The sequence below is a fragment of the Cladophialophora carrionii genome (genome assembly GCF_000365165.1).
Source record: "Cladophialophora carrionii CBS 160.54 unplaced genomic scaffold supercont1.4, whole genome shotgun sequence".
Classification (NCBI taxonomy): domain Eukaryota; kingdom Fungi; phylum Ascomycota; class Eurotiomycetes; order Chaetothyriales; family Herpotrichiellaceae; genus Cladophialophora; species Cladophialophora carrionii.
In genome coordinates, this window is record NW_008481829.1 from 2,059,995 (window position 1) to 2,086,725 (window position 26,731).

Here is a 26,731-nt window from a genome sequence, read left to right on the forward strand (position 1 = left end):
AGACGGAGTAGCCTGCTCTGGATTCACAACCCGATACCCCTCCATCTCATTAACCTCTCCGCCTCGGTAACTTGGTCCACAGCTGCACCGTACAGAGGGTGGAAGAAACGTTCAAGTGGACTCCACAGCGACTTTTCCGGATCGTCACGTCTGGACGAAACCAACCGGACCACGCGCACACGTCGAAAGCCCAGCAGATCTCCTTGTTGAATCCATGGAGCCTTTCAGGTTGTGCTATGCAGGCTCGTGTGATGAGCAACAATCTGTGTGAGACAGCGGAAGGAACAATTGACCCAGCATTCTTCGCTCGGACAACTTACATTCATTTTCAACCTCAATCCTCGGCTTGGTAGCTCTGGCATCGCGCTGCTTGGATACGACGTGACGAATCTCCTTGGGCATTATGGCGTCTCCTCAGGTTCCATCGGCACCTGCCAAGTTGTCGTTTGCAAAGGTTTGCTCCGCGCTGTCATGTGTCGAGTGATGTCCGCTAATGTTGGCTAGGTGGCCGCTATGCGCGCTCCCACTCTCCCTGCATCGACTCCTCATCCTCCAGACGAAAAGAAGTCCCGGCTCGTCGAGAGCAACAACTCGAAGCCCACTCATAGCAATGGCTTCAAAGCTCCCACAACATCACCGAGAAAACCGGTTGCGCAGCCGAAGAACCTCGGTGAGCGCAGTCAGCCAGACTATGTGGCAACCGCAATTGAAGGTCTCTCGTTGGTCAAGGACGCGGACACTGCCTCGGGTGGTCTACAAAGTGCAGGGAGCGGAGAATCTCTCGAAGATGACCAGTCCCATCTCTCGACCTCCTCCATGAAACAACAAAGCTTCGATACCAAAAGCATGGCTTCTGTCACTACCTTCGCAATGGATGAGAAGGAGAGCATTCGTCCGGATGACAGCGCCAGTGTCAGGGCTGTAGAAGACGACGAAACGTCGAGCGTCCCACAGAAAGAGGACACATCAGCATTGAATGCACGCCAATCCCTGCGACCAAGCACTTCTGGCGTGACAATCGCTACACGCCGATACCACACATTGACTTTGACCAATCCTCCACAGTTTGGAGACCTCCCGGTCCCAATTGTACAGGCTGAGCAGCCCGAGCCTGCACCTTCTTCAGAAAGCTCGAGCGAACAGCAAGCTGATCCTCACGAAAGAGCCCCATCGCTGCCACTTGCCCCCGATGAGAAGTTGCTCGATGCTTTGGCCTCAGCCAAGGATCGTCTGCCTTTGCTGCAACTCGAGGAGAAATTTTTGGCCTTGATCGCAAATCCATCGTAGGTTGTTCCATCTGCTATCGAATGCCCCTAACGCATGGCAGGACACAATTTTTCGACTTGCCTCCCCAGAACTCCTTTGCCCGACTGCTTGCACACAAATTGGCTGATTATTACTCGCTTGCCCACCACATCAACGAGGATGGCACCTCCATACGCGTCTTCCGGACACCCAATCCCACTTTGTAGGTTTTCCAGCAATGGCCCAACACCATGTTACTGACCCATCCTAGGCCGACCCCATTGCATGTCCTCGCAAGGTCCATCCCTGCCGGTCCGCTACAACCACCCTCTGCTGCCACTTTTAAGATCATGCGTAGAGCTGGCCTCGGCCCACAACATGGTTCTGCCGGCGCCAGTACTCCTGCAAGCTCTTCTGGACCCTCAAAGGCCACCTCAGAAGCGGGCTTGGAAACAACCAGCGAGGAAGGCATCATGTCCCCAATTGAGGGGACGCCGAACAAGGACAAGTCAAAGCCCACGCGAGAAGAGCGTGAAGCCCAGTACAAAGCAGCAAGAGAACGCATCTTTGGCGATTTCCAGGAGTCGGTAACGAGCGAGAGTGCTTCGACTGGCGAGAATTCAGCGAGTATGTCACGGTCAAGCTCGTCTAGTGGAAAGAGGAAAGCTCGAAAACAGAAGACGCCAAAAGACGACAGCTTCGAAGCACGTTCCGCATACGTCCCTAGTTATGCTCCCATGCACATGGCGAACATGCAGTCTCAATACCAAACTCACTATTCGGATCAGGGATACCAAGGCGCCTACCAGAACCCGACCAATGGGTACGGCGGGAACATCAACTATGGAACGACTCCGACTCAAGCTTACCCGGGCTTTGACCAGACCATGTCTTACAACAATGCACCCATGGGCTATGGACCGGCCAATACACAGCCATTTAGTGCTGCGGATTCTTGGTCATCAATGCAAACGCCCCCCAACAGTGGGTATTACAACTACTCAGCCTCCCCCAACAACTACCAACAGAGTATGCCGCCCATGCTGAATCAGATGAACAGCCAGTACTTGCCACAGTCCCACCCAGGGATGCAGCAGCCACAGAATTGGATGAATAACCAATATCAAGCTTCTTATCCGCAGCCGCAAGGCCAAGGAAACCCCAACGTCAATGGTTGGTCTGGTTATCAGCCTAACCAAGGCATGAATAACCCGGTGCCATATGGTTACGGCCAAATGCCAAGTCAGAACTTCGGCAGCAACCCCAATCAGCCCTATAATGCTCAGTACGCGAACCAAAGCACATACTCCAGATCACTCTTCAATCCCCAGACGCGCTCCTTTGTCCCAAGCAATACCACGAGTCGCAACGGCGGACGCAACGTACGGAAGAAGCCCTCGCCAGCCTCAAGCCAGGCGCAGAGTCGAAACAATAGCGTTGTCGCTGCCTCGAGATCGTACAGCTCTGAAAATTCTGGGACACCACCGCCACCATCAACGCGTGGGTTTGAACGGGGAATCACGGTTAATGCATCCTCACCTCAACAGCGAGTTCCATTCAAGGAAGATTCTCTCCAACAGAAATACGGGGCGCCTGCACATTTGCCTAAGAAGCCTCCTCCGTCGCAGGTGCTGTCGTCGTATGATGTGGAAAATCTCAGTAATACGGCGATCGCCGTGAGCTCAGTAACTCCGAATTCACAAACTGCTGCGATTCCATCTGGTGCGCGAGGCACTGCTACTAATGGCGCATCTGGTCCAGCCATGGAACAAGCTAACGCACCATCTGGATGAGGCATGGGCGCATGGGAGTCTCAAAAGGCTATGGTTCGAAAGGCGGGCGTAATGAATGATTGCATTTGCATACAGACTATGTCGGGCCATTCCAAAATCAATGATCGCATTGTATCCGAGGGGGCTTGGACTACCTAAGTAACGAGGTATCATCAGTCCATGGGGGCGACTTTTTCAGAAGAGAGGCAGAATCCGTCCTGGAGGGGGAAAAGAAAGTCCTTCCACAGAATACCCATTGGACCTCCAGCTATTGTTTTCAAAGTCTGAGTAGTCGTGGTCAACCCGCCTGATTTGAAGAGCCCCTGCGACGATCGCACTTCCAGCACACCTCACCCAGTCCCAATTGGTCATGCGTTAACCATTCCCCTCTCTTCTCGAGCTTTGAAATCAATGGGACACCACTGCAGAGATCGTGATCCTACCGAGGTAAGATTGCTCCGCGAGGAGATTGTGGCAAGCTTGACCACGGCAGCATCGGGGACCTATATCTTGTCGCTGTCCGGATGGCATAAACAGGTCCCCATCTATTTGTCTGTAGGCGCCTGCTTCTCAACACTCGTGACTAACACGACAAGCAACCGCAATCGCCTACGTTCCGTACCGGAGTACTCCAGCTCCTCTCTATACGGTCCTTCAAGCAACCCGGTCGTCTTCCTCCTCTTCTTTCCAGCGAGACTGTAGCGGACCATCCATTCATCCCATCATGGTGCCGAACAAATCGCTGATCTTCAGCGCCGTGCCAACCCATACCCCGGTTCCAGGCGAGCACATCACGCTCGAGAACCGGCCGTTCGACCCCACCCAGCGACCTCCTCAGCATGGCATCACGGCCAAAACCCTCTGGATCAGCCTGGACCCGTACATGCGCGGCCGCATGCGGCCGGCCTCGACCGCATCGTACTCGCCGGCCTTCACGCTCGGCGCTCCCCTCACGGCGTACGCGCTAGTGCAGGTCCTGGCCTCGGACGCCGACGCCGACGCCGAGGAGGCGGCGTCATTCCACCCCGGGGACATCATCTACGGCCAGTTCCCCGTGGCCGAATACAGCGCCATCTCGCGCGAGATGCTCGCCCGGCCGGTCGTGCGCAAGGTGCACCGGCTGGACGGGCCCGCGCCGCTGAGCCCCTGGCTGAGTGTGCTGGGCTCGACGGGTTTGACGGCCTATTCGAGCTTGTACAAGATCGGGGTGCCCAGGCCGGGGGAGACCATCTTTGTGAGTTCCGCGGCCGGGGCCGTCGGTCTGTTCGTCGGCCAGATCGCCCGCATCGAGGGCCTCACCGTCATCGGCAGCGTTGGTGATGATGCCAAGTTGCGGTTCATCAGGGACAGCGGCTTTCACGACGGGTTCAACTACAAGAAGGAGAGGACCGCGGATGCACTGAAGCGCCTGGCTCCGCATGGCATTGATATCTACTATGATAATGTGGGCGGGGAGCAGCTGGAGGCGGCGCTGGAAGCCATGAAAGATTTCGGCAGGATCGGTAGGTACTGTCTTTCAGCGCGGTTTGTTGTGTGTTTGATCTAATTTCTGTGTTCTTGTTCATCTCCCCCTCCTTGACTTCTACGGTGGGTTGAGATGCTGAGTTGCTGACCTCCTGAAACGCTCGATCACTCAATCACTGGCTGCGATGCTGCGTTGCTAATTTCCTGTCTCATTGGCTGACTCGACGGACGGGCGTAGTTGTGTGCGGCATGATTTCGCAGTACAACAAGCCCGCGGCCGAGCAATATGCCGTCAAAGGACTCACGAATGTCCTCTCAAAACGGCTCAAGATCCAGGGGTTCGTCGTCACGGATCCGGAGTTTTTCAAGTACCGAGAGGAGAGGGACGAGAAGATGATCCAGGTAAGCCTTAGCCCGACCATTTGCGACGCGGAGAGAGCGCACCAATCCTGTCTTTATCCGTGCCTCTGTTTGTGCTGTGCTGATGTACCCCTCTCTTCCGCAGTGGCTCAAGGAAGGCAAGATGAAAAACATTGAACACGTTACTGAGGGATCGAGAACGCTGCCGACGCTTTTGTCGCCATGCTGGAAGGGACCAAAGCGTTTGGGAAGGCTTTGTTGAAAGTGGCAGATCCGGAATGATGCTTACACTGTGCGCCTCTCAGCCATGGACGCCATGTGGCGGAGAGTCTGGCGGTCAAGACATGACTGGGAAGAAAAAGAGCAACGTCCTAGATCAGGTGGGAACCCCCTTTCAAACTTCGATGGATGATGGCTTCACGACCGCTTGACACGCAACAAGCTATGACTTGCCATGGCCAATACCCCGGCTGGACGATCCTTGTGGGCAAAGTGGAAATGATAGATCCGCGCCGATGAGGTCAAGGAGGGTGCCTCCGAATTAAATATACCGCATTGAACCCCTCGTACCAATGTCCGCACCAGCCGCAGTCTTTGTCACACAAAGTCCAGTCCAAATTGTCCGAGAAAGAGTAGGGGGAAGGATCGTGACGCGACAGTGGGCCGGCATCACCACTATTGTGTGCCGATGGTGATCCCTCCTTTTGCTTCCCTCTTCCCCTTCTGCTTCCGAGGTTCTGGGACATACCCTTCCTTCACAAAAGTAACCGGCCGGTGGCGGTGCATCATCTGCCCCGTCGCCTTGCAACATGTAAGTGGAGCATCGTAAGCGAATGGCAATCTCTTACCTCGTGTATCTCGACAGCGCTTTCGGATGTGCCAGCTGTCAAGGACAAACTGTGTAAGCGAGCCACGACGCTGTCGCTGCTGTCGCTGCGGTCGAGTTCCATGTGTCTCACTGCAGGCTTAGCTTTTTCCCCTTGAGTTGGGAAGATAGCTGAGGCTTTGACCGATTTTTGTTCCTGGGCCTCCTGGCTTCTGGTTGTTTGAAGGTGGCTTTCGCCTTACCAGGTACATCGCTTACGCTAACCAGAGCGTTCACACGTCGGGGCAGTCGATATGGTCCTTTCCATTTCAATTTAGCATGCGGGTCATACTCGGGCTGCCTCGACTGTCGGAGCCTCTCTGGCCTGATTCACCTGGAGTTGCCAGGCTCCTAGCGACAGACCCTGTCGATGAACAGCGCGGTGTGGGCGCTTAACCATTCATCGTTGCACGGCTCTTTCTCAGATGCTAAAAGCGCTGAAGCTGAGGATGTGGCGCCGTAGTGGCGGTGGTGGCAGTGGCAGTGGCGCAGGCAGTACGGAGAAGCAAAACTCCACGAGGTGCGGGACCTGATTGTGCCCTGCGAGCCTGCTATCGCTGTCCCCAGCTACTTACTCGTACGTACATACGTAACATACATAGCTTCAACTGGCTGGTGACTACACTTGCCATCTGCTCAAGCCGCTGATCAGCCTTGCATCCTACCTTCGAGGACTGACTTTCTCAGCTTCTCTAGCCTTTTGTTGTCGTCCCCAAGAGCTACAATCTGCGGCAAATCATTGTACCGAGCTCAATTCGGAGGCAGACACCTATTCGGAGGACCTGGTGCTCGTCACTGCTACAACTCCGCTCCTACAGACTGCGTCGACCAGCCCGCCTTCTCGCGGTCGAGCTTCAAATACGAGAATATCCGGCTGGGAACCTCTACCGTGCACCGTCAGCAATCTTAGATCAACCGCCATCATGTCGTCCCAAGCCCTCTCGGACGACCAGGTAGGACTACACTCTGCCCATATCCCGAGAAGTCCTCTAACAATGGTCTACAGGTCGTCTCGGAGCTCAAAAAGATGACGGCCTTCATCCGTCAAGAAGCCCTGGAAAAGGCCCGCGAAATCCAACTCAAGGCCGACGAAGAATTCGCGATCGAAAAGTCCAAGCTCGTGCGCGAGGAAATCGCCGCCATAGATTCACAGTATGAGAAGAAATTCAAACAGGCGAGCATGAGCCAGCAAATCACGCGGTCGACCATGGCGAACAAGACGAGGATAAAGGTCCTGAGCGCAAGGCAGGAGCTGTTGGACAAGTTGTTCGAGGAGGCCAGGAAGAAGCTTGCCGACACGGGGAGTAAGAGCAAGAACTACGAAGAGGTGTTGAAGGGATTGATGCTCGAGGCGATGTATCTGTTGGCCGAGAAGAAGGTGAGTGTCAGGTGCCGGAAGGTGGACAAGGACAAGGTGCAGAGCGCGGCGAAGAAGGCGAGCGAGGAATACAAGAAGCACATGGGTAGTGAGAGCGAGGTCGTGGTGGATGAGAAGGACTGGTTACCCGAGGACTCGTACGTTCAACCCCTACACGAGGCAGGAAGCTACGGTACTGACATGCGTGGACAGAGCGGGAGGTGTCTTCGTCCTTGGCAGCAATGGCAAGATCGAATTGAACAACACTTTCGACGAGAGACTGCGCATGCTGGAGTCCGATGCCCTTCCTAGCATCAGACTCACGTTATTCGGCGACAACCAGAACAGGAAGTTCAAGGATTAGGAGCGGAGACTGAGATCGGCGTAAAGATGTCTGAGTTTCCCAGTCAAAGGAGGTCCGCTACCCTCTGCAGCGGCTGTATCGAACTGTCAAAGGCAACGGAAAGCAGTGATAGATTGTACTGACAGGAGCTCTATTTGCTAGAACGGATGGGTCTCTTCGGTGGACTGTTACCAATTCTTATATTCGTTGCAAGCGAATTGAACTCTTCGGTACAAAGGGTTACCAGCCGCTTCGGTAGGGGGTCTCTATTCATGAAACTCCAGAACCACAACACAAATGCCGCCGAACACCATGCTCAGAAAACAGACCAGACGACAAACATTCCCAGCAGACCTATCCACGCAGATCATGAGAACGTCCCATCAACGACGTTTAGTCGTCGAGATTCAACTGCCTGCGGATCTGCTTCTCCGTCTCCGATGTCCCACTGGATGACGTGGAACTCGCCAACTTCTCGTCGTGAGCAGCAAGCGTGCCGTCTTCATCATCTCGTCCCTTCACTGCCTGCCTCTCCTTGACCCGTCCAAAAAATCGCTTCATGAAATCCTTTCCCTGCTCCTCACTCCTAACCTCGGCCGCCTCCCTCATTTTCGTGCCGTCGAAGATATGGCGTTTCGGCCGCACCTCCGTCCTCACACCGAAGAGTAATCGAGTTTGCAAGGCTCTCAGATCGTCCTTGGCTTCTGTCCTCGTCATGTGTGAGGCCCCGGGATCGTTAATGGCAACTTCGATCGTTTTGACGGCGTCGGCGAGGCGATCGACGGATTTGTTGAAAGCGTGTTCATCAGCACGGCTGGTGAAGGAATCTGGGCGGCCGCCGTCACAGATGGCGACGTCCAAGAGGTGAGTGCGAGCACGCAGAGCGATATAATCAATTGTGCTGCCCCCTTTTCTTCGTTTCGTGTCGAAGTCAGGCGATGTGGAGATGTGATTGGTCAGAATGTCGAGGGAGACGCTGAGGGAGACCAAGGTCGACTTTTTGAGGACGGACAGGCCGAGAAGGAAGACTTGGCTGAGGAGGACGCGTACTTTGCATGCTAGTGGCGATGTCGGCGGGATGTGACATAGGAGGTGAGCCTGAAGGGTTGGATCTTTGAGATATTTACCCACGTCGGCTAGCAGACGCTCAGCGACATGGGCACGCATTTCGACATCGGGGAGAGAGAGAAGAAACCCCAGCAAATCCTCGACTTTTGCGCTGATAACGCCGTCGCTCATAATTTCTGCGTCAATGGCGAGCCGACAGAGCACAGAAGTCAATTTGCTTAGAGCCAGGAAATCCATGTCTCGGCAGATCGCTCGGAAGAGGTCCAACACTGCGAGCAGATATTTCGGATTCTGCCTGGCCGGTGCTCTGAGCAGTCGATGCCTAGGCTTGATCTCGACAGAGTCCTGAAGGCTGCTGTTATCGGCGCCCATTGTTCGAAAGATATTCTGGATGTCCTGGGCCGAGACGTGGTTTCTCGTCCACGTCGAGCTTGCACTCCGTAGACAATCGATGTATGCTTGTCTGACTTCATCTGACCGCTCGAGTAAGACGTTCTCAAAGGTCCAGTTTAGGACTTGGTCCTTAACGCCGCGGCGCGTCGCCAAGTCGGCCATGTAGCCGGACAGATATGCCCTTGACCTGGCCTCATTATCTTCTTTCCTCCATAGATCGTCGGGAATCGCATCTTCGGGGAAGGGGAGTTCAGAAGGCTCTTCATCGTGCCAGTCGTTAAACCCGTCCACCCCGAAGAACAGGAAGACTTGCTGCGAGGTCAGGGCTTCGGTGCGGTCAACGGCATCCATAAGTCTCGCAACCCCGTGCTCGCCATCTTCTGTCGTTGCAACAGCAGCCAAAAGTTTCTTGTCCACATCCGGAGCGTTAGCTGCTTCTTCTACCTTGATCGCCGCGTCTACCTCTGCTCTGGCTTTCCGCACATTATTCTCCACCTCCTCGTCCTCGAAATGGTCGTCCAAAAGGCTGGCCATGTTGAACGTGAAGGCCCTCTCTTTCGCGCGCAATTCCCGTATCTTGTCTTTGCCCACCAACGGCCCCTGCTTGCGAGAAGTTCCCAAAAATAGACTCAACGTCCTTACACGTTCTGCCTCGAGCGCAGCCTGATCATCATCATCAGGTGTGGACGACAATGAGGCAGTGTGGCCGGTCTTCTTCCCGATAAAGAAATCCTCCAGCGACTCGAGCGAGTCTGTATCGTCCTCATCCGAGTCAAGCACTTCTATGACTTCGCCATCCTTGAGTACTGCTTGCGCCGAACTTGGGAGGTCGGCGAACGAGAAAGACTTGGTTTGCGGTTGTTTCGGGGTCAGGTCGTTCTGACTCGGTGAGCTGAATATCGAGGCTTGTTTGTATATCGATGGTGGATCTACAGGAGTCTTTGCGTGGGAGGTTTTACTTCGGATGGAAAGCGAGGCTCTAGAACCAGGCGCCGAGAATGGTGATCGTGCAGAGGATCCTGGTGTCTTCATGCGACCGTTGTCAATCTTTTGTCTGTCCTTTGCCTTGGGCGTCCTTGTGTGCGCCTCATCTTTGCGTGAGGTCCCGGCCTCCTCTGACTCTTCGATCGACGGCGATGGTCTTTTTGCTGGAACAGTGCTTTTGAGGTAGGGCTTAAAGAAATCATGTATTGTCTTCTTGGGTTTGTTCGCCGGCTGCGAAGAAGACATGAGAGCCGCTAACTTGTCATGTCAGATTGAGAACGTGGGTATCTCCTTAGAAAGTTGGCGGCAAAGTCAAGTACAAATTGATGTTGTTAGGCTGAGGTCATCGGCGGGCGACAGGCGATTGAAACTCGTCTAATTAACGCGCTTTAACACTTGCCGATAACGCAACGCGTTCGCGATTGGAAGCCAATTAAAGGGCGCCTAACTAATGGGGCTAGCCCAGAAAACACCCTACCCATGCCACAGCCATATTCGCTATTAGCGGCCTATTCACTATAGAAACCACCGCAAGTGCTCGCATGGCTGTACGGAGTACGCATGGCTCAGAGGAGTGCGCGTATCTCTAAGCAGCAGCGTGTTCGAGGTTACAAAGGCTAGGTAAGCCCCGCTCCGCCATTCTTGTGGTGACCGCGATGTTCGAGGCAATATCATTGGCCGTCTCGTAGGAATGAGTAACACGACCATCTACTGCCACAAGCAGACCGCCCAGATTGCTAAAAGCTGCCGGTCCGAATCATCTCCTGCCGACTCACATCCTTCGATATTGAGGTCATCGCAGAATAGGACCGGCAGAGCCAGTTCTGTGAACGCAGACTCGAGTATGTGACAATGCCAACGACAACACACCCAAATCGCTTCTTGGAGCCCACACCAGCTGATACACCAGTACAGACCAGAGTTCATAGTATCGTCCTCCATAGGGGCTACTGCCCCTCTACACCGGACCGCTAACCGTTGACAGAAGTTACATACATAGAAACACAGACTCACCTGATTCTGCGCCGGGCTTCACCTTGTTCCGGATCACATGCGGTCAAGGGTCTTGTCGTGACGAGGACAAAGGAGAGCTCCGGTCCATCTTGGCAATGCACCTCAGGGGTCCAACCAGTCTTGCTTGCCTACCTGACAGCAATGCTTTCTGGGTATTGAGGTCTGTCCGATATCAAAGACGAACTGAGCATTCATCCCATAGGTCCAGCACAGCAGATACAGAATCGGGTTCGTTTTCTTTACCACCAAACAAGAAGCCCAAAGGAGCATCTTGAGAACAGCAGAATCTCAATGAGAGTGATAAGATCCTGCGTAGGACTGTGATGGAAATAGGTAGGGGTTTCAGGCGACAACTCAGCTGGAAATTGCTCTTGGATGGGTGCCGTGGCCGCTGCTGCAACGAATACACTCCCGCTCCACAAATGTGACGCATGTTTGAGTATAAATCACACAGGTGGTGTTTCGTCTGCAATAACCTGGTCTCGCGATTTGCAGCCCTTGGAGAACGTGTCGTTATAGGCGCTGTAAACTGTACACGACAACCACTTCGAGGGCTTAGACCCTTCCTACTTGCACGGATGGCATTCTGGATTGAGTGAGTGTTTCGGGCGAGATTGTCAAGCTCTCCAATGCCGACGGAAGCGCCCGGGAGATGTAAGCCGAATGTATCGTCACAGTCCCAATGGTAGCCTTTCTGAATTAAGCGGCTCGCCCTTTCACCGGAGGCATAGGAAACTTTCAAAGATTCTGTCGGTCTGCTCCTGAAGTGAGTGAAAGATATGTCGATCTGGACTGGAGATCATCAAGCTGTTCCGATATCCAGTGGAACAGCCTGCTACTCCATCCGTGCGAGGGAGCTAATTCAGCGACACATTTAGACTTGCTGCTTAACGATGATGACAACAGTCAATGGTGGGTTTGAAGGCGATAGTGAAAAGATTATTGTGCGTTCAAAGGTACGAGGAAGTAACAGGGGATGGACAGTCCGAGTGTCCTCCATATTGGAGAAAATTCTAACATGCTCAATAAGCGAAATGCAGTCCGTGTCGAATGCCCGGCCATAGTCAACCGTAGAGAGCACTACAGCGGATCATTGCGCACATATCTTGCATCACGTCCGACACGTTCTCCAGCTCTGCGCATTGAACATTTTAGCGATATCGTCCTGCAGAAACTGAAGAGACTTCTCGGCCACTTATTAATTACGACGCCATCGACTCATGGAAGCATTTCACAATCCCACCTTGTGCCAGTCATGCTAGCATAAGCACAACATACCTCGACCGTGCAAAAAATCCGCGGTCACAAAACGCCGCCAGTACATGACGGACAACCCAGCTAGGGGTGTTGTAGATTCGCTGTTATATCCTACTCCGAAAATTGCGAACACGCGACCATGTCAACCCTCAAATACCGGCACCTGGGCCGGGATTCAGCCCATCGACGTGCCCTCCTCCGTAACCTCGTCACCTCCCTCATCGCCAACGAATCCATTTCCACAACCTGGCCCAAAGCCAAAGAGGCGCAACGGCTGGCCGAAAAACTCATCACACTAGGCAAGAAAAACACCGGCGCGGCCCGCGAACGCGCGAAGACAATATTCTTCGAGCCCGAACGGGAAGGACATATGGATAAATTGTTTGGCGAACTCAGAGAACGATATGCCGATCGGCCGGGAGGCTATACCAGAGTACTGCGGCAGGAAGCGATAAGGGACGATGCTGGGCCCAGTGCAATTTTGAGTCTGGTCGATGGACCCCGGGATATGCGGTTCAGTATGACTGCGAAGGCGATTGTGAGGCAGCGGAAGGAGAATCTGGATTTGAATGAGATGATGCTGGCGAATATGCGGAAGGTCACGAGGTTCCGAATTAATGGCGAGCAAGCTCTGGATGAGGAGGTCCAACGGCTGGAGAGGGATTTGAAGGAGCGGGAGGAGAAGGAGAAGATTGATTTCGAAGAGGACGGCACGATGTATGAGTGGGCGAGGGGTGAAAAGTCCCGTCCTAGCGGGATCAAGAGCAAGGAGAAGAAAGGACCAGGTCGTTTAAGGAGACAGAGAGTCGGTGAGGACAAGGAGGTGCCCTCATGAGAGTTCGGGCGAAGATAGGAGTGGCACACCTGTACCATCAAATCTTGGAGGCGGATCTGGGCCTTAGTACTGCATAGCGCTGAAGCTTGCCGGACAGACAAAATTCCTGTTGTACAGTAGATTTCAGGATTGTAAAAATGGAATCACATTTCGAACATGCGCGGTTCAACTCTTGTGCGGATCTGTTGGGTATCGTGGTCTACATCTCGTACATATGTCTGTCGTCGCGAGGAAACATGCATCAGCTCCCAACTCAGGGGCTGCACCGCAAGCTGAGACCGCTTTCATAGGTCACAGCTCCACGTCTTCTTCATCATATTGATCCCTTACGACCCTGTAGAGGTAACACGTGCTCACGACAGCAGGGACTTGGTTGGTGACAAACAGGTCAATATCTGCAGCCTCGACAAAGTCGTATAGGGCATTTCTGACACTGGTGTCTAGTCCTCTTCGCAGTTCACCATCTTGGAATGGCACCACTCTTCCAGCATCGCCGTACTCGATTAGTTGAAAAGGGTCGTAAGGATATGCCGGAGACAATTTATACGTGGGGGCCAGCACAATGACGGGCTTTCGATAAAACTTGGCCGCTTTCACGACAGCCTTGCTTCCGGCCGCAGCGACTATCGATCCATCCTCCAACACGGCGTGGGCATCCACTACCACTTTGCTTGCGCGAGACATGGCAGCGAATATGGCCGAGTCTGGTATCATGACCACAGTGATACCAGCGGAGGTTAAAGTCTTGGAGAATGTGTCATTCGGCAGGTTATCTTCGTCCTCTGCAATCACATCCTGATTGCCCGTGAGCAAGGCATGTGTCTGCTGGTGATTGTTGGGGTATGCTTCGGCATGAATGACCGTAAACTTCCGCTTCGACGCGGCTCTGAGCAAGAATCTTTGCACGGTCAGGGATGAAGAATAGGTGAAGATGCTTTCTTGAGGGTGGATTTGATCGAGAGCAGCGGCCGAGATTTCATCATCAGCGCCGTTGATTTCGTCGATGATTTCCTTGATGCCATGTATGACTTCAGGTCGGAGATTTGGTAGGAGACCTGAGGCTCCTAGCTGGGGCGTACCAGTACCGCTGCGGTTTGAGGGGGAGTCGACACCGCCCAGATGTCTCATGGTCGGGTGGGCGTTGATGCTGAACATGGAAGTCACTGGGCGGGCGGCGGTCTCCGCGGCACCAGTACGCGAGGTTAACAGAGGAGGTCGAGAGCTGCCCGGCCCACGCTGAGGTGATGGACTGGAAGACGACAGACCGTCCGGCAGGGTATGGAATACGGAGGATCTCAGGTGCTGGGGAGTTTCCGAGGGTGTTTCGAGTGGACTATCGTCGGCGACGGAGGCTCCGTCATCTCCCCCTCTCTGGCCGGCAGCGTCTTCTTCGTCTTCCTCTCGTATTATGCTCAGCACCCGCCGGACGATGTTGCCCACGGCTGGCTCATGCGGGGCGGCTTCGATCAACTGCTTGCCCACCTCCTTGACTCTTTGTATCAGTCTCTCCGAGTCGGCTTGCTTGGTCACTTCGACTGTCCGGAGTAGAAGAAGGGTGGTGACTACGGCGCATCGTTTTGACCCTTTGAGCTGCCGTCGTTTAAGCAGTCTGGACGCTCATCAGCAGGAATAGTGGAGGAAGGTAGATTCAGGACTTACGAAACTAGGTATGCTGTAGCGGATTCCAGGGACTCTGTAGATAGGACTTTCTGAAAGGTAGCAAAGCCCGGCGTCGAGGGGGCTGTGGTTGGCGCCATGCCGGCAGCAGCGCTTCAGCACCGCAGCAGTGCAAATTGACGGTACGTCAGTCACCAGCGGATGTTGGTTGGTGTGACTCTTGTGGTTGAGAGGTCTGTGGTGCAGAGCTGTGGATGTCCAACAGTCTCAAGCAGTTTCTCTTGTTCTCCGACCGAGCATGTAGGGTTCTATCGTCCACTTGCCGTGTCCTTTGGCCGGCAGTCTGCAGAATGTGTGTGTCTGTGTGCGTGTTCATAGTTTTGTGACTCGCATGCTCCAAAATCGAGACGCGGAAGTGGGACCGCCGTTCACCCATCCCGCATCCCATTCACACCCGAGTCTCGATCCGATCAGCTGCACCAGCCAGCCACCTATTCACTTCTACTCTTTCACTTCTCGTCTTGCTCTTTCAGCGCCTAGCTGGGCCTGACCTTGTCGACTTGGCTCTTGCCATCATTCTTTTGTGCCAGCGATAGGCGCTGAGATGATCTGGCAGTGACAGCGAAGCCTCTCCCAAACTATGTGAGCACATCGTGTCATCGCTTTGCTTCCTATCGCCCACTCTCGATCGTCGCAAACCATATATGCGAGCACCCTAGTCATACAGAAGACCGCCGTTGCGACAACTGAATGCGCTGGTTATCAGCGACCTGCTTGTGCCCCCCTTCTGGTACGGGAGATGAACTCCCTCAACCTCATATCCTCCCGAGTCATCGGACAGTCAACCTCACCTTCCCGTCCTCGCTCCAGGTCACAGGGAGACCATCTGAAGCAAGATGGCACAGACGATGAATTCAGAGGGAGGTCATACAGCGCCGAGCTCACCGCACAGCTTCAGAAGGATTCCAGCCCTCTCTTTTCGGAGAAACTATCTGCGGAATCGGCAGCTGGGGAGGAGGATGAGAAACAACCTCTGCTAGCAGACACGCCCGCTACTCCATCAGGCTGGCCAACCTGGGTCAAGAGACTCGCGGAAGCTATCACTGCCGTTCTGGCCGCAATCGGTGCTCCTGTCGTCTATGTTGCCAAGTATTTCCGGGATCCGAACGGCATGTTCACCATCGTCCCAAGATGGGTACGTCCCGAAAGAGGGCCGAGTGGTAGTAGTGCACATGGCGGCGGTCTGACCAGCGCTCAGCAGGAAAGCACATGGGTTTCCAAGAAGCCTCAACGGCCCACGAACCGCGTTCTGCAGGAGACAAAGCTGAGGCACTCGTACTCGAGCGACTCACTGGAGACTACCACATCCGATTCAGATGCGGAGCAACGGAGGGCTGAGCAGACCAAGCAGAAGTCTAAGCGCGACAAAGCAACGCGTGAGGACTCCGAGACCCGGAGATCCTCTATCAGGATTAAGGAGCAAAATGACCCTGCCTTCAAGAGGCGGAAGCAGAAGAAGGGCACCAGCCCTCTGGCTGATTCCACTCCTCTAACTGTGGACAACATCAAGTCGCCAAGGTCACCATCCCCTTCGTTGAAAATGACAAGATATCCCCACGCTCCTCAACCACCACGACCCCTCATCCCTCGAAGACAACCCTCATATGCCAATGCCATCCCCCGAGTCCCTACCCGGTATGGACCTCCTTTACAGCAGAAGACGCTGATTCTGGATCTTGATGAGACCTTGATCCATTCGCTAGCTAAAGGCGGTCGCATGTCCTCAGGACACATGGTCGAGGTCAAGTTGAACGCTCCTGTGGCGCTATCGGCGCCTCAACCAGGACAAGCAGCACCGGTGCTTGGGCCTCAGCACCCTATCTTGTATTACGTGCACAAGCGGCCTCACTGTGACGAGTTTCTCCGCAAGGTAGCCAAATGGTACAAACTAGTCGTCTTCACGGCTTCGGTGCAAGAGTACGCAGACCCTGTCATCGACTGGCTCGAGCAAGAGCGGAAGTATTTTGCAGGCAGGTACTACCGGCAGCATTGCACGTTCCGCAACGGCGCGTACATCAAAGATCTTAGCAGCATAGAGCCGGATTTGAGCAAGGCCATCATTCTGGACAACAGTCCCGTCAGTTACATTTTCCATGAAGGTAAGCACATCTGGCCGTCATTTGCAAGATCGAAACTGATGTGGATGGGATCAGACAACGCAATCCCGATTGAAGGATGGATCAATGACCCTACGGATAACGATTTGCTTCACTTGATACCCATGTTAGAGGCCTTACAGTACGTAACTGATGTGCGGGCGCTGCTGGCGCTCCGGAGAGGAGAGGCAGAGACAACCTCGTAGACTTTCACGCGTGTCTTGTTGGGGTGGAATATGCATCGGCTGAAGATGACCTTGTTTGATCTCTTGTACAAAAGAAGCCTCACCCACGCATGTCCATCTCCGTACGTGGTCCATTGTGCCGGTGATGAAAATGCGAGGAACTTGTGTGTGATATCGATCGAAGAGCGGAAGGTGCTGCGGCACACTGACCTCACTGACCAATCCCAAGCAGGTCAGTGGACGGAATCAGCACAACCGACTTCCGGCGGGTACGTACCTCACCCAACGGTGAGCGCGATGGCACACGTTGATGATTACCGATTCGCTCATCGTAGGGCGCCCTGCGGTCCGTGTGCCGCAACGGGCACGAACTGGGTCTCTTTCGCAGTCCTCCGTCCACAGTAGTGTCCGTCCTGGTGATGATGAGCGCAGGTCGAGTCACATTTCCCGCACCATGCTCCAGGCTCCAATGCTCCAATGCTCCAAAAAGTGAACCCTTCGTTCACTTCTTTTTTTGTATCATTATCTTCTATTATTGCCGTTTTGCTTTCATGCCAGATACCAAGTCCTGTTCGTGCCTTTTCGTCCGTTGCTCTCGGTTTCTGTCATTACGGCTCCAGTGTTATTCCTGTCAGCATTTCATTTCCGTCAGCCTGCACAGCCGTTGATGCCCTTCTTCAAGTACTAGTTCCGGGCACTCACTCTTCTCTTTCTTTGGGACCAAGGCTTCAACCGAGTGCGGGGGGATGGCGTATACTGGACCATGTCGATGAGCAATACTTCCCCTCCAGATGGCTCTGAACCAGACAGGCCTTCTTCGAGCGACAGCACCGTCGTGGCTTCTCCATCTAGCTGGAAGGAATCGCCGACGCCGGTCGAGGAATCGGGAAAGCCGAATGTCAAGCACCCTTACCTCGACGTCCCTTCCTTTCGTCCTTCCATTGACAGCACATATTCAGCATTCACCGAACTGTCGGTCTCGTCGAACGAACTACCTAGCCAACACCCTCTGGTGCAAGGTATATCCCACGATGTCGCTATCTCACGCCAGAATCACCGGCCTACGGCATCCCGCTTCCGGGCGGCGTGGGACTCGTTCATCGAGACGAACTACGGTGCAATTCTAGTCTTAGCTTCACAGGGCTTTGGCACCGGAATGAATATCAGTACTCGACTGCTCGAAACACCGGGTCCTCATGGCGAACCAATGCACCCGTTTCAGATCCTCTTCGTTCGACAATCCATTACCGCGATCATCTGCACAGTCTATGGCATGTCCACCAAGAGAATACCCGACTTTCCGTGGGGCCAACGCGGCATCCGCTGGCTCCTTGTCCTCAGAGGCGTCACGGGCTTCCTCGGAGTGTTCGGCCTGTATTTCAGTCTGCTGTATCTGCCGCTCAGTGAGGCGACAGTGCTGGGTTTCCTGACTCCGATCCTGACCTGCTATCTCTGCAGCTTTATCATCCCTGGTGAGACCTTCACCGGACAGCAGCAATTGGCGGGTTTCGTCAGTCTCTTCGGTGTCTTCTTCATTGCTCGACCAGCGTCTCTATTTTCGCAATCTGCCTCGTCAACACAGCCTTCAGACGCAACAATGTCTCCTCCCTCAAACTCGACCGTGGGTGCAGACGGCTCTCAACACATTACTTCAGAGCAGCACCTGGCGGCCGTCGGGCTTGCAATGCTTGGCGTCGTTGGCGGCACTGGCGCCCTGACATCAATCCGTGTGATAGGGGAACGAGTCCATGCGTTCATCAGCATTAATTACTTCAGCTGGTGGTGCAGTATTGTTTCGCTCTCGTGCCTGGTTATCTTCAAAGATGTCAAGTTCCGGCTACCGGGAAACGGTACTGAGTGGGGCCTACTCGCTATGCTCGGCTGTTGTGGTTTCGTCATGCAATTTTTACTCACGGCTGGCCTGGCATACGGTGGCCGTGGTGACGACGCAGCCCAAAAGCAACCGGGCCATAGGATTGGGGATCTCGAAGGCGACGGGCCTCCTCATCTCGGACGTAGCGGTCGGAGGACACCGAAACCGAGAGCATCAGGCACTCGGGCCACGGCCATGTGCTACACGCAGATGCTCTTCGCGCTGGCTGCTGACAAGTTCATTTTCGGCATCAGCCCGGACACGATGAGCTGGATAGGTAGCGTACTGATCCTCGCTGGCGCCGTGTGGGTAGCTGCCGCGAGGGACACGGCTGCGAAGCATAAGAAGGACCAGGCTGGCAATGGTAGCGAGAGCCACCATTCGGCTTTTGGAATGTTAAGAAGAAAAGAAACTTCAGGGCCCGAGGCTAGTCATGAAGAGGCTGTAGGATTGATGAACAGTCACAACGATGGAAACGATATTTATGACGAACACGACAATGATGCGGCCGAAGTTGGACGACGAGATGACCGACACAGAAAAGGAGTTGAGGGCGTGGAGATGCATGAACTACGACCAACAACGAGCAGACTGAGCTGATTACGTCTCAAGCTATCTGCCGACAGCGCTCGGAAAATATGGCGTGCTTATCTCGAAATCAGCTATGGATAGGTATACAGGCGCCGTGTGGCAGAGGGGGACAGGAGCAAAGCACGAGTTCAGGCATGGGATCCGCCCAGGGCAGAGTACGCAGCACAGTTTGGCGCAGGATACTTATACCTATACCTATCTCAGAGGGTACTAGATTTACAGTACATTTCATGTAGTTAGAGCCACGAACTGTTGGCATGGGAGCCATGCTCAATGTCACCCAATGTGGAATTTTCAATTTGAAGCACCGCCATCTCTGTGCCATCTTCGTCCAAAGTGGCAAAACATCAGCACTGCGGCCAGAGTCATGCGTGGCGCGTCGAGTGTAAGAGAGAAAAGGACCGTCCCATACGCGGCACAGAAACGAACAGCTTTTCCGCAGCTGTAAGTACCCGCACATGCTGCATGCCAACCAATCCTCCCGAGCCGCGAAGGACTCAGCCGTCAGTCTGGTGCTATAGGCAGATGTGCACACGCATCCGGAGACTGGTGAAAATGCCGCAATGAATTGCTTCCACGGTACGTCTGCCATCCTAAGGGGTGACGTGGGAGTGACTTTGCCGCCCATCCTGTCGGCAAGCCAACTCGGGTCAACCTACCTTACTGTCGCGCATCCTTGAAGATGCCTGGGGACGGGGGGATGAGAGAGTCGGAGCGGGAATGCATAGTAACTCTGGGTCAATACTGCGGCTTTGGAGGGTGACGGCTTTCGTGCCATCCTTTGGCTCTTGCTGGACTGTAGCGTAAAGCATAGTTACCTTAGTGATCGAGTTTGTTCAAAGTGATGTTGACGGGTGCTCCAATGCTGCGCCGTACTCACCTCCTCCGGTGAAGCACAAATCGCTCGTACGCCGGTCCAGCGGAGCTCAACGTCCATGAATGAAGCTCCTGCGTCCCTCTGGGTAAAAGTCAAGATTTGAACGGCTTTCTCATTTTTATTCCTAAGAGACCCTCTGTGTCAGATTCGAACTCCTCCTAAAACCCCTCGCTCTCGTCTGTCACCTATCTAAGAGACTCTTCACGCAGAATTTCGTACGAATCGTCCGTTGACTTTCAATAAAACCAATTCTCGACTGGGTCAAGCTAGCTCGAACGGCGAGTTGGTTGCAGAGGACCACAACCCACGTCGAGCCCGTGAAGCTTTGCAGTCGCCCACAATGGGCTTTACAACCGGCTTCGTACGTCTGTCCCCTGCCTTCCTACCAGTCAAGCTGATACGGTACGTGAGGCTAACGATCTGTAGCTCGGCGGCGCAACTCTGACGTACTCGCTCCTCTACCTCGGTCTGTACGTCCACCGCGCAAACCGCAACGTCCAACGCACGCTGTTATCCCAACAATCTGCCCTCCTCAACAGCGTGGTCGAGCCTTTACCGCCGCTCCCTGACCCGCCAGCATATGAAGTCCGTCGCGCCGGACTAGCCGAACAATTAAAAGATCGATGGAATCGCGAGGTCGAGAAGCTGGTCAGGAACGTGCAACAGACGGACTGGACCGCCGCCAGAGAAGATGCGGAGCAGAGACTAGCGAGCCTCTGGCGGACCGTGAGGCAGAGTGAGACGGGGCGGGAGGTCGAAGGGAAGGCAAAGGAGCTGGGAGAACAGGTTCGGACGGGCGTCAAGGACACGGTCGCGGACGGACGGGAGAAACTCAGGGAGACGGTCGACTCGGGGAAGGAGAGAGTGAAGGAGGCGGTAGACCTCGGGGGACAAAAGGTGAAAGACGTGGTGGGTGCCGGGCGTGAGAAGCTGGAAGATCTCGGAAGAGCAGGAGAGGAGAAGGTGGAAGAGAAGACGACGGGACGACCGAAGAGACTGCTCGAAATTGGTTGAACTACCATCTCTCCGCCAGGTACTTTGCACACGAAGAGAGCTCCCCAACCCCTCGTCTTCACCACGCTCGAAGCTCCAGTCCATCACTCTGGAAACAAATTCCCGCCGCTGCCATTAGGAACAGCTTCACGGTCCAGTCTCATTTCTCAGAGAAGGTCCCCAACGTCGTGGCATCGACTGGGGTCTCTCTCTAGACGCAGCCATCCCAGCTTCCGCGGCATAGAAGCAACGCCAGGGAGGTTGCTCTCGTCATTCAGGTTGAGGATTGAAGTCCGGCTCTCTGGGTGGGATCCGCTCCCAGCGTCGACGGTTACCTACGACGGTCCTCTATCCACAGTTTTCTCCTGCTACATGACCTTGGAAGCCTATCAGCGACGTCCTCGCGCTGACACGGTTGAGCTTTGTGGGCCTGCTCGGTGCCTGTGACTGTTGTTCCCGCTCCGCATGGCCGTGAGACAATTCAAGGTTTGTCGGGAGTGCTACAGAGACGAGCGTCCTAAATCGTCAGAATACAATGGACGGCTTCGACAAAGACGTAACAGAGAGACGCTCGGCACGTGGAGATGCTGTGCAGGCAAAAGGGCTGCCAAACTTGCATGTGATAGTCTATTGTTGCAAAGATTTCAACGTCGGTTCCCCCCCTTTTTGATTCTGGGGGAAATAGCTTTTGACGGTCTGCGCTCACTGGAGCGTCTGTTTGTGAGACAAGATGAATTGCCCGCACATATCGTTCTTGGATTTGCCCTCTCTATCTATCTCGTAGTCGCCGTCTCGAATGTGAAAATTGCAGGCGGAAAGCGCCGAAAACACCATGCTCCGCGTGTCCCTCTGCCGTATCATTTCCCCGTCCAGTCGTGAAATCAATCTCGTGGCAACTTGTGGAAAGCTATATTTTTGGGTAGCGTACTTCGTCATCGTCAATGGTTCATCCTCCAGCATTTCATGCCGAGCCAAAGCCACCCCCTTTAAGAATCTCAGGGAGCAGTCGACGTCGACGTCGGCGTCCCCGTGGCCGTGGCCATGGCCGCCTCATTCGCCCTCTGTAGACTCTTCTCCAGATCCTTGACGCGGGCCCTCAATGCCTCATTCTCCCTCTTCACCGCATCGAGCTCCGCTCGCTGTAATGCTGCTTCTTCGTATCTCGCTTGCGCCAGGGCCGCATTCGAGCTGGGACTCCTCGTCATGGCAGCATGTGGCGGCGCCGCCGCTGAGGAGGCATCCACGTTGGAGGAGGACACCGAGCTGCGATGCGGGTACGCGTACGTCGTCCCCTGCGACAGGTGCGGCGAGGACGTTATGGAGCCGGAGCGGAAGCCCGACGCCGAGATCGAGTTTTGCCTGCTCACGTCGGGCCGGGACATTTCCATGCTGGGTCGGGCACTCGCCTGCACGGACTGGTCTCGCGGTGCGGCCACGCCGGAGACGCTCGTGTTCGCGGCCGCATTAACCAGGCTTTCTCGGATCGAGCGTGCGGAGCGGGTCGAGAGGTTCGACGAGGAGCGGTGGCGCCGGGTCGTCGTCGGGATGACGGCGTTGCCGCTGGTGTTTGTGCCGTAGGGGTCGGCGGAAAAGAAATGGTCGGAAGTCGAGGATGTAGTGGACGCGACCGAGGCGGTTTGAGCTCGGAGGGCCGAGAGTTCGCGCGTCAGGCGATTCACCTGGGGGCAGATCGCGAGAGAGGGTCAGTTGTCAAGCGGCTTCCGTTTCTCGCAGAAATGTCTCGTCAACGCCCCAGGCAGGAGGGAGGGCTCTCACAATGCTCTCTTGCTCCTTTTCCAGCTCCAGGTGTAGTTCGGCTGCTGTCAGAGGTCTGGGATGACGGATGGGCCCTGTTTCGCGCGATCTTGACTCAGTATCTCGCACTCCTGCGATCCCAAACATCGGCTCGACTGACCTGGCCCGATCCCGACCCCGGTATTGTCCATCATGGCGGCCTGTGTCGGTCGAGGGGAGCTCGGCAGGCTGGTATTCTGGGGTAGAGGGGGAGGAAGCATCTGTGTTGACGTCCTTCTTGAGGCTGTCAATGACGGCGGTCGAGGTGCGGCAGGTGTGGGCGCCTGCGGACTGGACACACCCTGCGGTGACCTGGGTACGGAGTTTATATCTGGCATTCTGGAGTCTCGTGCTCGAGATGTACAAGCACTCGTCGAAGCCGTATATGAACAGGACTTGTCAGCTGCCTTGCTCAAAATCGAGATAGTAGACGGTGAAGCAGGAGTGGAAGGGCACTGTCAAGTTTAGCTTGAAGTGACAGCCCCCCAAGCACACACGAAGGTTCAAACACAAGTTCAACTCTCAGTAGTATTTGCCTACGACAAGCGAAATGAATCCATCAAAGGGGCTCGGCTTCCGTCCAGCAGTCAACACGTCAAGGATTGGATGCGGCCTCGCAAGCCAACACAGCAAATGCTCCTTTGAGCATTCAAGTGAAACAGGTAGTCGCGACGCGCCTTGAGCCAATCATCTTCTATGAGGCCAGGCTCAAACAGAGGCCGTCGGAGTTCGGTGCCTGAAAACAGAACATTAGGATTGGGTGTACTGTGTGAATGAGCATGGAAGCGTTCTTGGACATCCGTCAAAATCTATAGACCTATTTCGAACTCGCACGTCGCTTTCAACCTGCTGCCGCCGCCAGCGAATGAGCCGTTCCAGGAGCACTGCTCCCTTAGGCACTTTGGCACGACCGATCCCGTAGTTGACCGTGTCTTTCAGAGACCGGTTGATGTGGTCGTCCAGTACCTTCCGTAAGTGCCGTAACATGCGCCGCCCTCTATCTTAAGCACCGTGAAACCAGTAATGAAGCCATATGGGCATAGCTTGATCCGACTGCCACCAGACACTTGAAGCCCTGCGATCAGCATATCCGCTAGCCAACGGTTAACCCTATCCCTTGGGATTCCAGATCTTGGGGAGACCCTGTTCATAGGTGTGACACCGTTGCAGATGCTTCGACAACAGGCTGTGCTTTTGTCTCTGCCGTACCTAAGTTATCCTGCTGCTTCGAATCAGCATTTGAGGACGCAGCGCGACTCAAATCATCAACGCTCGAATCCTCATCCGTCCTGAAGGGATTCTCGTCTTCAGAGAACTTCCGGGTCTTGGGTGATTGATCGCGTGTAGCATTCTCAACGTGAGCACTGTCGTTATCTTTCTCGTCCTCCCCGATCATAGCGGCAAGACTTCTGAAATTAAACATGGGCTCCAGGCTCCCCGGCGGTGGCGTTCCTGTACCCGGAAATGTTGCCGCAGGGCCCGCTTCAACGAATGAGGACGATGTTGATGAAGCATTCGACATCTGCCGCAGATGGGACCGCCTGAAAGGTTCGGCCGCCGTAGGTATCGGAATAGAGCTGGCGACAGACTCCTGGCTGGCGGTCCCAGAAAGCGACAAGGCCGGGACGTAGAATGGCCGCGGAGGCTCGTCCTCGGGTTTTGCTCCGTCAACGGGCGGCGTCTCGCTGCGTTCGACCCCCTTGCCTTTGCTAGTTGTGGAATCATCATCCTGGCCCAAGGAAAGGTTGCTTTGTGACCTTTCCATCTGGCTGCTCGATGCATCCCCATTACTACCATTAGAGTTCACGGTGAAAAGACTGTTCTTGCGAGCTGCTTTCTCGGCCTTCTTGGTCTCTTTGTCTTTCTTCTTCGCCGCCTTCTTGGCGTCTTTTTCTTCTTTCTTTCGACGCTCCTCTTCAGAGGCAAGACTCAACCTTATGGCTTCCATCATCATCATATCTTCTAGGTCATCCATTCGACTTCGCCGAGAGCTACTGCCTCGTGGAGGCGGCAGGAACGCGCTAGCCCGGGTCTCACTGGCAGCTTCTTGCTGGCGCTGTGCATGTCTTTCTGCCAGCATAGCAAGCGCGCTCATACTTGCGCTGGGACCGTTCTCACCATTTTCCAAAGTCGGCCGCCTTAGCACGCCACGGCGACTAAAGGCGGCAAAGGCTCGAGGATCAGCGGCTTGACCGTTCATCAGGTAGGCTGCTGTATGCAAAGCCGTAGCTGCGGCGGACCGTCGAGCAGCGTGTGCGCGAGCGGCAGCCAGCTTGTTCGCCCAGTCAGGACGAATTTTGTCCGTCGTAATGACTTCTGGAGCATTTGCAGACAAAGACGTTCCCCGTCTGCGGCCAGGCCCAGGCGACAAGTTCCCCGAAGAGAATGAGGTTTGAGACGACATGGCCGACGTGACTTGGTATGGCTGAGATCCGAGTCCATAAGCAAGCCCCCTGCGGAAAGGAGGCGGTGTGTAGGTAATACCGAAATCGGGAGTCTTGCAATAGGGGCAAGTGGCGATTTCAGAGACAAGTAGACCGTCCGCTTGCGCTTCGCGCTCCGCTTCCGACACGGGCGGCGCATTCGGATCTGGTTGCTCGTGTTCCGGTGGATGAGGATCAGGTCGCTTGATCTGCACAAAGCATTCCGAACAAATCGGCTGTTCGCAGCATCTAGTCGTGTTGAGATATGGAGGATAGTATAGGAAGCAAATCGGGCATTCCGATGCGTCCTTGTATAGGTAGACCTCGATGGGCTGGCCGTTGACGAATGGATCGTGCGGCAGTTGGAGTTCTCTAGGGGTCATATTCGTGTGAGAATTACCTCGTGATGAAGTCGCTAAGGATGCCAATGTTTTTGCACGAGCCCTGAACGTGGTGCCACCTGGTGAGCCAGATAATGGAGGTGAGCCGGGAGACGGAAGTGGGAGTGAGTGGAGAGTAGGAGACAACGGGCCAGAACTATCTGACTGAAAGGACTGCGACCTGCCCCCAATTGGCACTGTAAGGCTCTTCAGGGCGGATTCTTTATTCCAATCCTTGGTGACATTTTTGGCAAGTTGGTATTCGAGCTCGGGAGGCACTTCGTCGGCTGGAGGAATGGCCATTCCTCGAGCGGCAGCCATCAACTGATGCTCGGCCCATGACTCCGAGTAATCGTTGAGTCCTCTCCAGAACGGAGCCAGGCGTCGCTCAATCTAGATGGTATCAGCAATCGCTCACCTCCCCAGTAGGTACGTGCTTACCATCAGCTGCCGGACGACTGCCTTGTTGAAGTCCTCTGCACCGACATAGACGCCTTGAGTGACGAGATATCCGCCGTCCACATGCTCTTCTTTCATACTGCGCTCACGCTCCTTGAGTCTGGCTGCTCTCTCCCTTTCTGCTTTTCTGGCCTCCCTTTCCACCTTTGTCTCGCGACGCTGTTCAAGCGAGGTCGCATCTTGATCACTGGTTCCGCCGATGCCGAGGAAAGAAAAGTCAGGTCGGCTGGATCTCCGCTGTCGAGACGGATGTCCGGGGCGCAGGGAAGTCTCTGATCCGTTCGGTTGCCCATCTGGCCGTGTGGATGGGCTTGCACTGTCAGTGACCCGAGGGCCGGAGGAGCCGTGGCCACGTGCTTCTTTGGTCTGAGAGTTGCCCATGATGGATCGATGTCTGGATCGATGGACAACCTCGTGCTGTTAAGA

The 26,731-nt window shown here is 54.7% G+C and overlaps 11 protein-coding genes across 11 annotated transcripts; 7 read left to right on the forward strand and 4 right to left on the reverse strand.

The window, feature by feature from the left end:
• Nucleotides 1–513: 513 nt before the first annotated feature.
• G647_05398 (uncharacterized protein) lies at nucleotides 514–3,038 on the forward strand (the record flags this gene model as incomplete). The annotated part of the gene is made up of 3 exons (XM_008729729.1): nucleotides 514–1,283; nucleotides 1,328–1,468; nucleotides 1,517–3,038. The coding sequence occupies 3 exons, from the start codon at nucleotides 514–516 to the stop codon at nucleotides 3,036–3,038; spliced, it is 2,433 nt and encodes an 810-aa protein (XP_008727951.1).
• A 703-nt stretch (nucleotides 3,039–3,741) lies between these two features.
• On the forward strand, nucleotides 3,742–5,123 carry G647_05399 (uncharacterized protein; the record flags this gene model as incomplete). The annotated part of the gene is made up of 3 exons (XM_008729730.1): nucleotides 3,742–4,519; nucleotides 4,720–4,883; nucleotides 5,040–5,123. The coding sequence occupies 3 exons, from the start codon at nucleotides 3,742–3,744 to the stop codon at nucleotides 5,121–5,123; spliced, it is 1,026 nt and encodes a 341-aa protein (XP_008727952.1).
• Nucleotides 5,124–6,733: 1,610 nt separating this feature from the next.
• Nucleotides 6,734–7,427, forward strand: G647_05400 (uncharacterized protein; the record flags this gene model as incomplete). The annotated part of the gene is made up of 2 exons (XM_008729731.1): nucleotides 6,734–7,221; nucleotides 7,277–7,427. 2 exons carry the CDS (start codon nucleotides 6,734–6,736, stop codon nucleotides 7,425–7,427), a joined length of 639 nt encoding a protein of 212 aa, XP_008727953.1.
• A 372-nt stretch (nucleotides 7,428–7,799) lies between these two features.
• G647_05401 (uncharacterized protein) lies at nucleotides 7,800–10,097 on the reverse strand (the record flags this gene model as incomplete). The annotated part of the gene is made up of 1 exon (XM_008729732.1): nucleotides 7,800–10,097. The coding sequence occupies one exon, from the start codon at nucleotides 10,095–10,097 to the stop codon at nucleotides 7,800–7,802; it is 2,298 nt and encodes a 765-aa protein (XP_008727954.1).
• Nucleotides 10,098–12,261: 2,164 nt separating this feature from the next.
• G647_05402 (ribosomal protein L17) lies at nucleotides 12,262–12,957 on the forward strand (the record flags this gene model as incomplete). Its single annotated transcript, XM_008729733.1, has 1 exon — nucleotides 12,262–12,957. One exon carries the CDS (start codon nucleotides 12,262–12,264, stop codon nucleotides 12,955–12,957), a length of 696 nt encoding a protein of 231 aa, XP_008727955.1.
• Nucleotides 12,958–13,248: 291 nt separating this feature from the next.
• Nucleotides 13,249–14,714, reverse strand: G647_05403 (uncharacterized protein; the record flags this gene model as incomplete). Its single annotated transcript, XM_008729734.1, has 2 exons — nucleotides 13,249–14,566; nucleotides 14,617–14,714. The coding sequence occupies 2 exons, from the start codon at nucleotides 14,712–14,714 to the stop codon at nucleotides 13,249–13,251; spliced, it is 1,416 nt and encodes a 471-aa protein (XP_008727956.1).
• A 659-nt stretch (nucleotides 14,715–15,373) lies between these two features.
• Nucleotides 15,374–16,936, forward strand: G647_05404 (uncharacterized protein; the record flags this gene model as incomplete). Its single annotated transcript, XM_008729735.1, has 2 exons — nucleotides 15,374–16,733; nucleotides 16,788–16,936. The coding sequence occupies 2 exons, from the start codon at nucleotides 15,374–15,376 to the stop codon at nucleotides 16,934–16,936; spliced, it is 1,509 nt and encodes a 502-aa protein (XP_008727957.1).
• Nucleotides 16,937–17,678: 742 nt separating this feature from the next.
• G647_05405 (uncharacterized protein) lies at nucleotides 17,679–19,388 on the forward strand (the record flags this gene model as incomplete). Its single annotated transcript, XM_008729736.1, has 1 exon — nucleotides 17,679–19,388. The coding sequence occupies one exon, from the start codon at nucleotides 17,679–17,681 to the stop codon at nucleotides 19,386–19,388; it is 1,710 nt and encodes a 569-aa protein (XP_008727958.1).
• A 1,208-nt stretch (nucleotides 19,389–20,596) lies between these two features.
• G647_05406 (uncharacterized protein) lies at nucleotides 20,597–21,270 on the forward strand (the record flags this gene model as incomplete). Its single annotated transcript, XM_008729737.1, has 2 exons — nucleotides 20,597–20,617; nucleotides 20,683–21,270. The coding sequence occupies 2 exons, from the start codon at nucleotides 20,597–20,599 to the stop codon at nucleotides 21,268–21,270; spliced, it is 609 nt and encodes a 202-aa protein (XP_008727959.1).
• A 974-nt stretch (nucleotides 21,271–22,244) lies between these two features.
• G647_05407 (uncharacterized protein) lies at nucleotides 22,245–23,264 on the reverse strand (the record flags this gene model as incomplete). The annotated part of the gene is made up of 3 exons (XM_008729738.1): nucleotides 22,245–22,928; nucleotides 23,026–23,099; nucleotides 23,165–23,264. 3 exons carry the CDS (start codon nucleotides 23,262–23,264, stop codon nucleotides 22,245–22,247), a joined length of 858 nt encoding a protein of 285 aa, XP_008727960.1.
• A 926-nt stretch (nucleotides 23,265–24,190) lies between these two features.
• Nucleotides 24,191–26,686, reverse strand: G647_05408 (uncharacterized protein; the record flags this gene model as incomplete). Its single annotated transcript, XM_008729739.1, has 2 exons — nucleotides 24,191–26,239; nucleotides 26,288–26,686. The coding sequence occupies 2 exons, from the start codon at nucleotides 26,684–26,686 to the stop codon at nucleotides 24,191–24,193; spliced, it is 2,448 nt and encodes an 815-aa protein (XP_008727961.1).
• Between the last annotated feature and the right edge of the window lie 45 nt (nucleotides 26,687–26,731).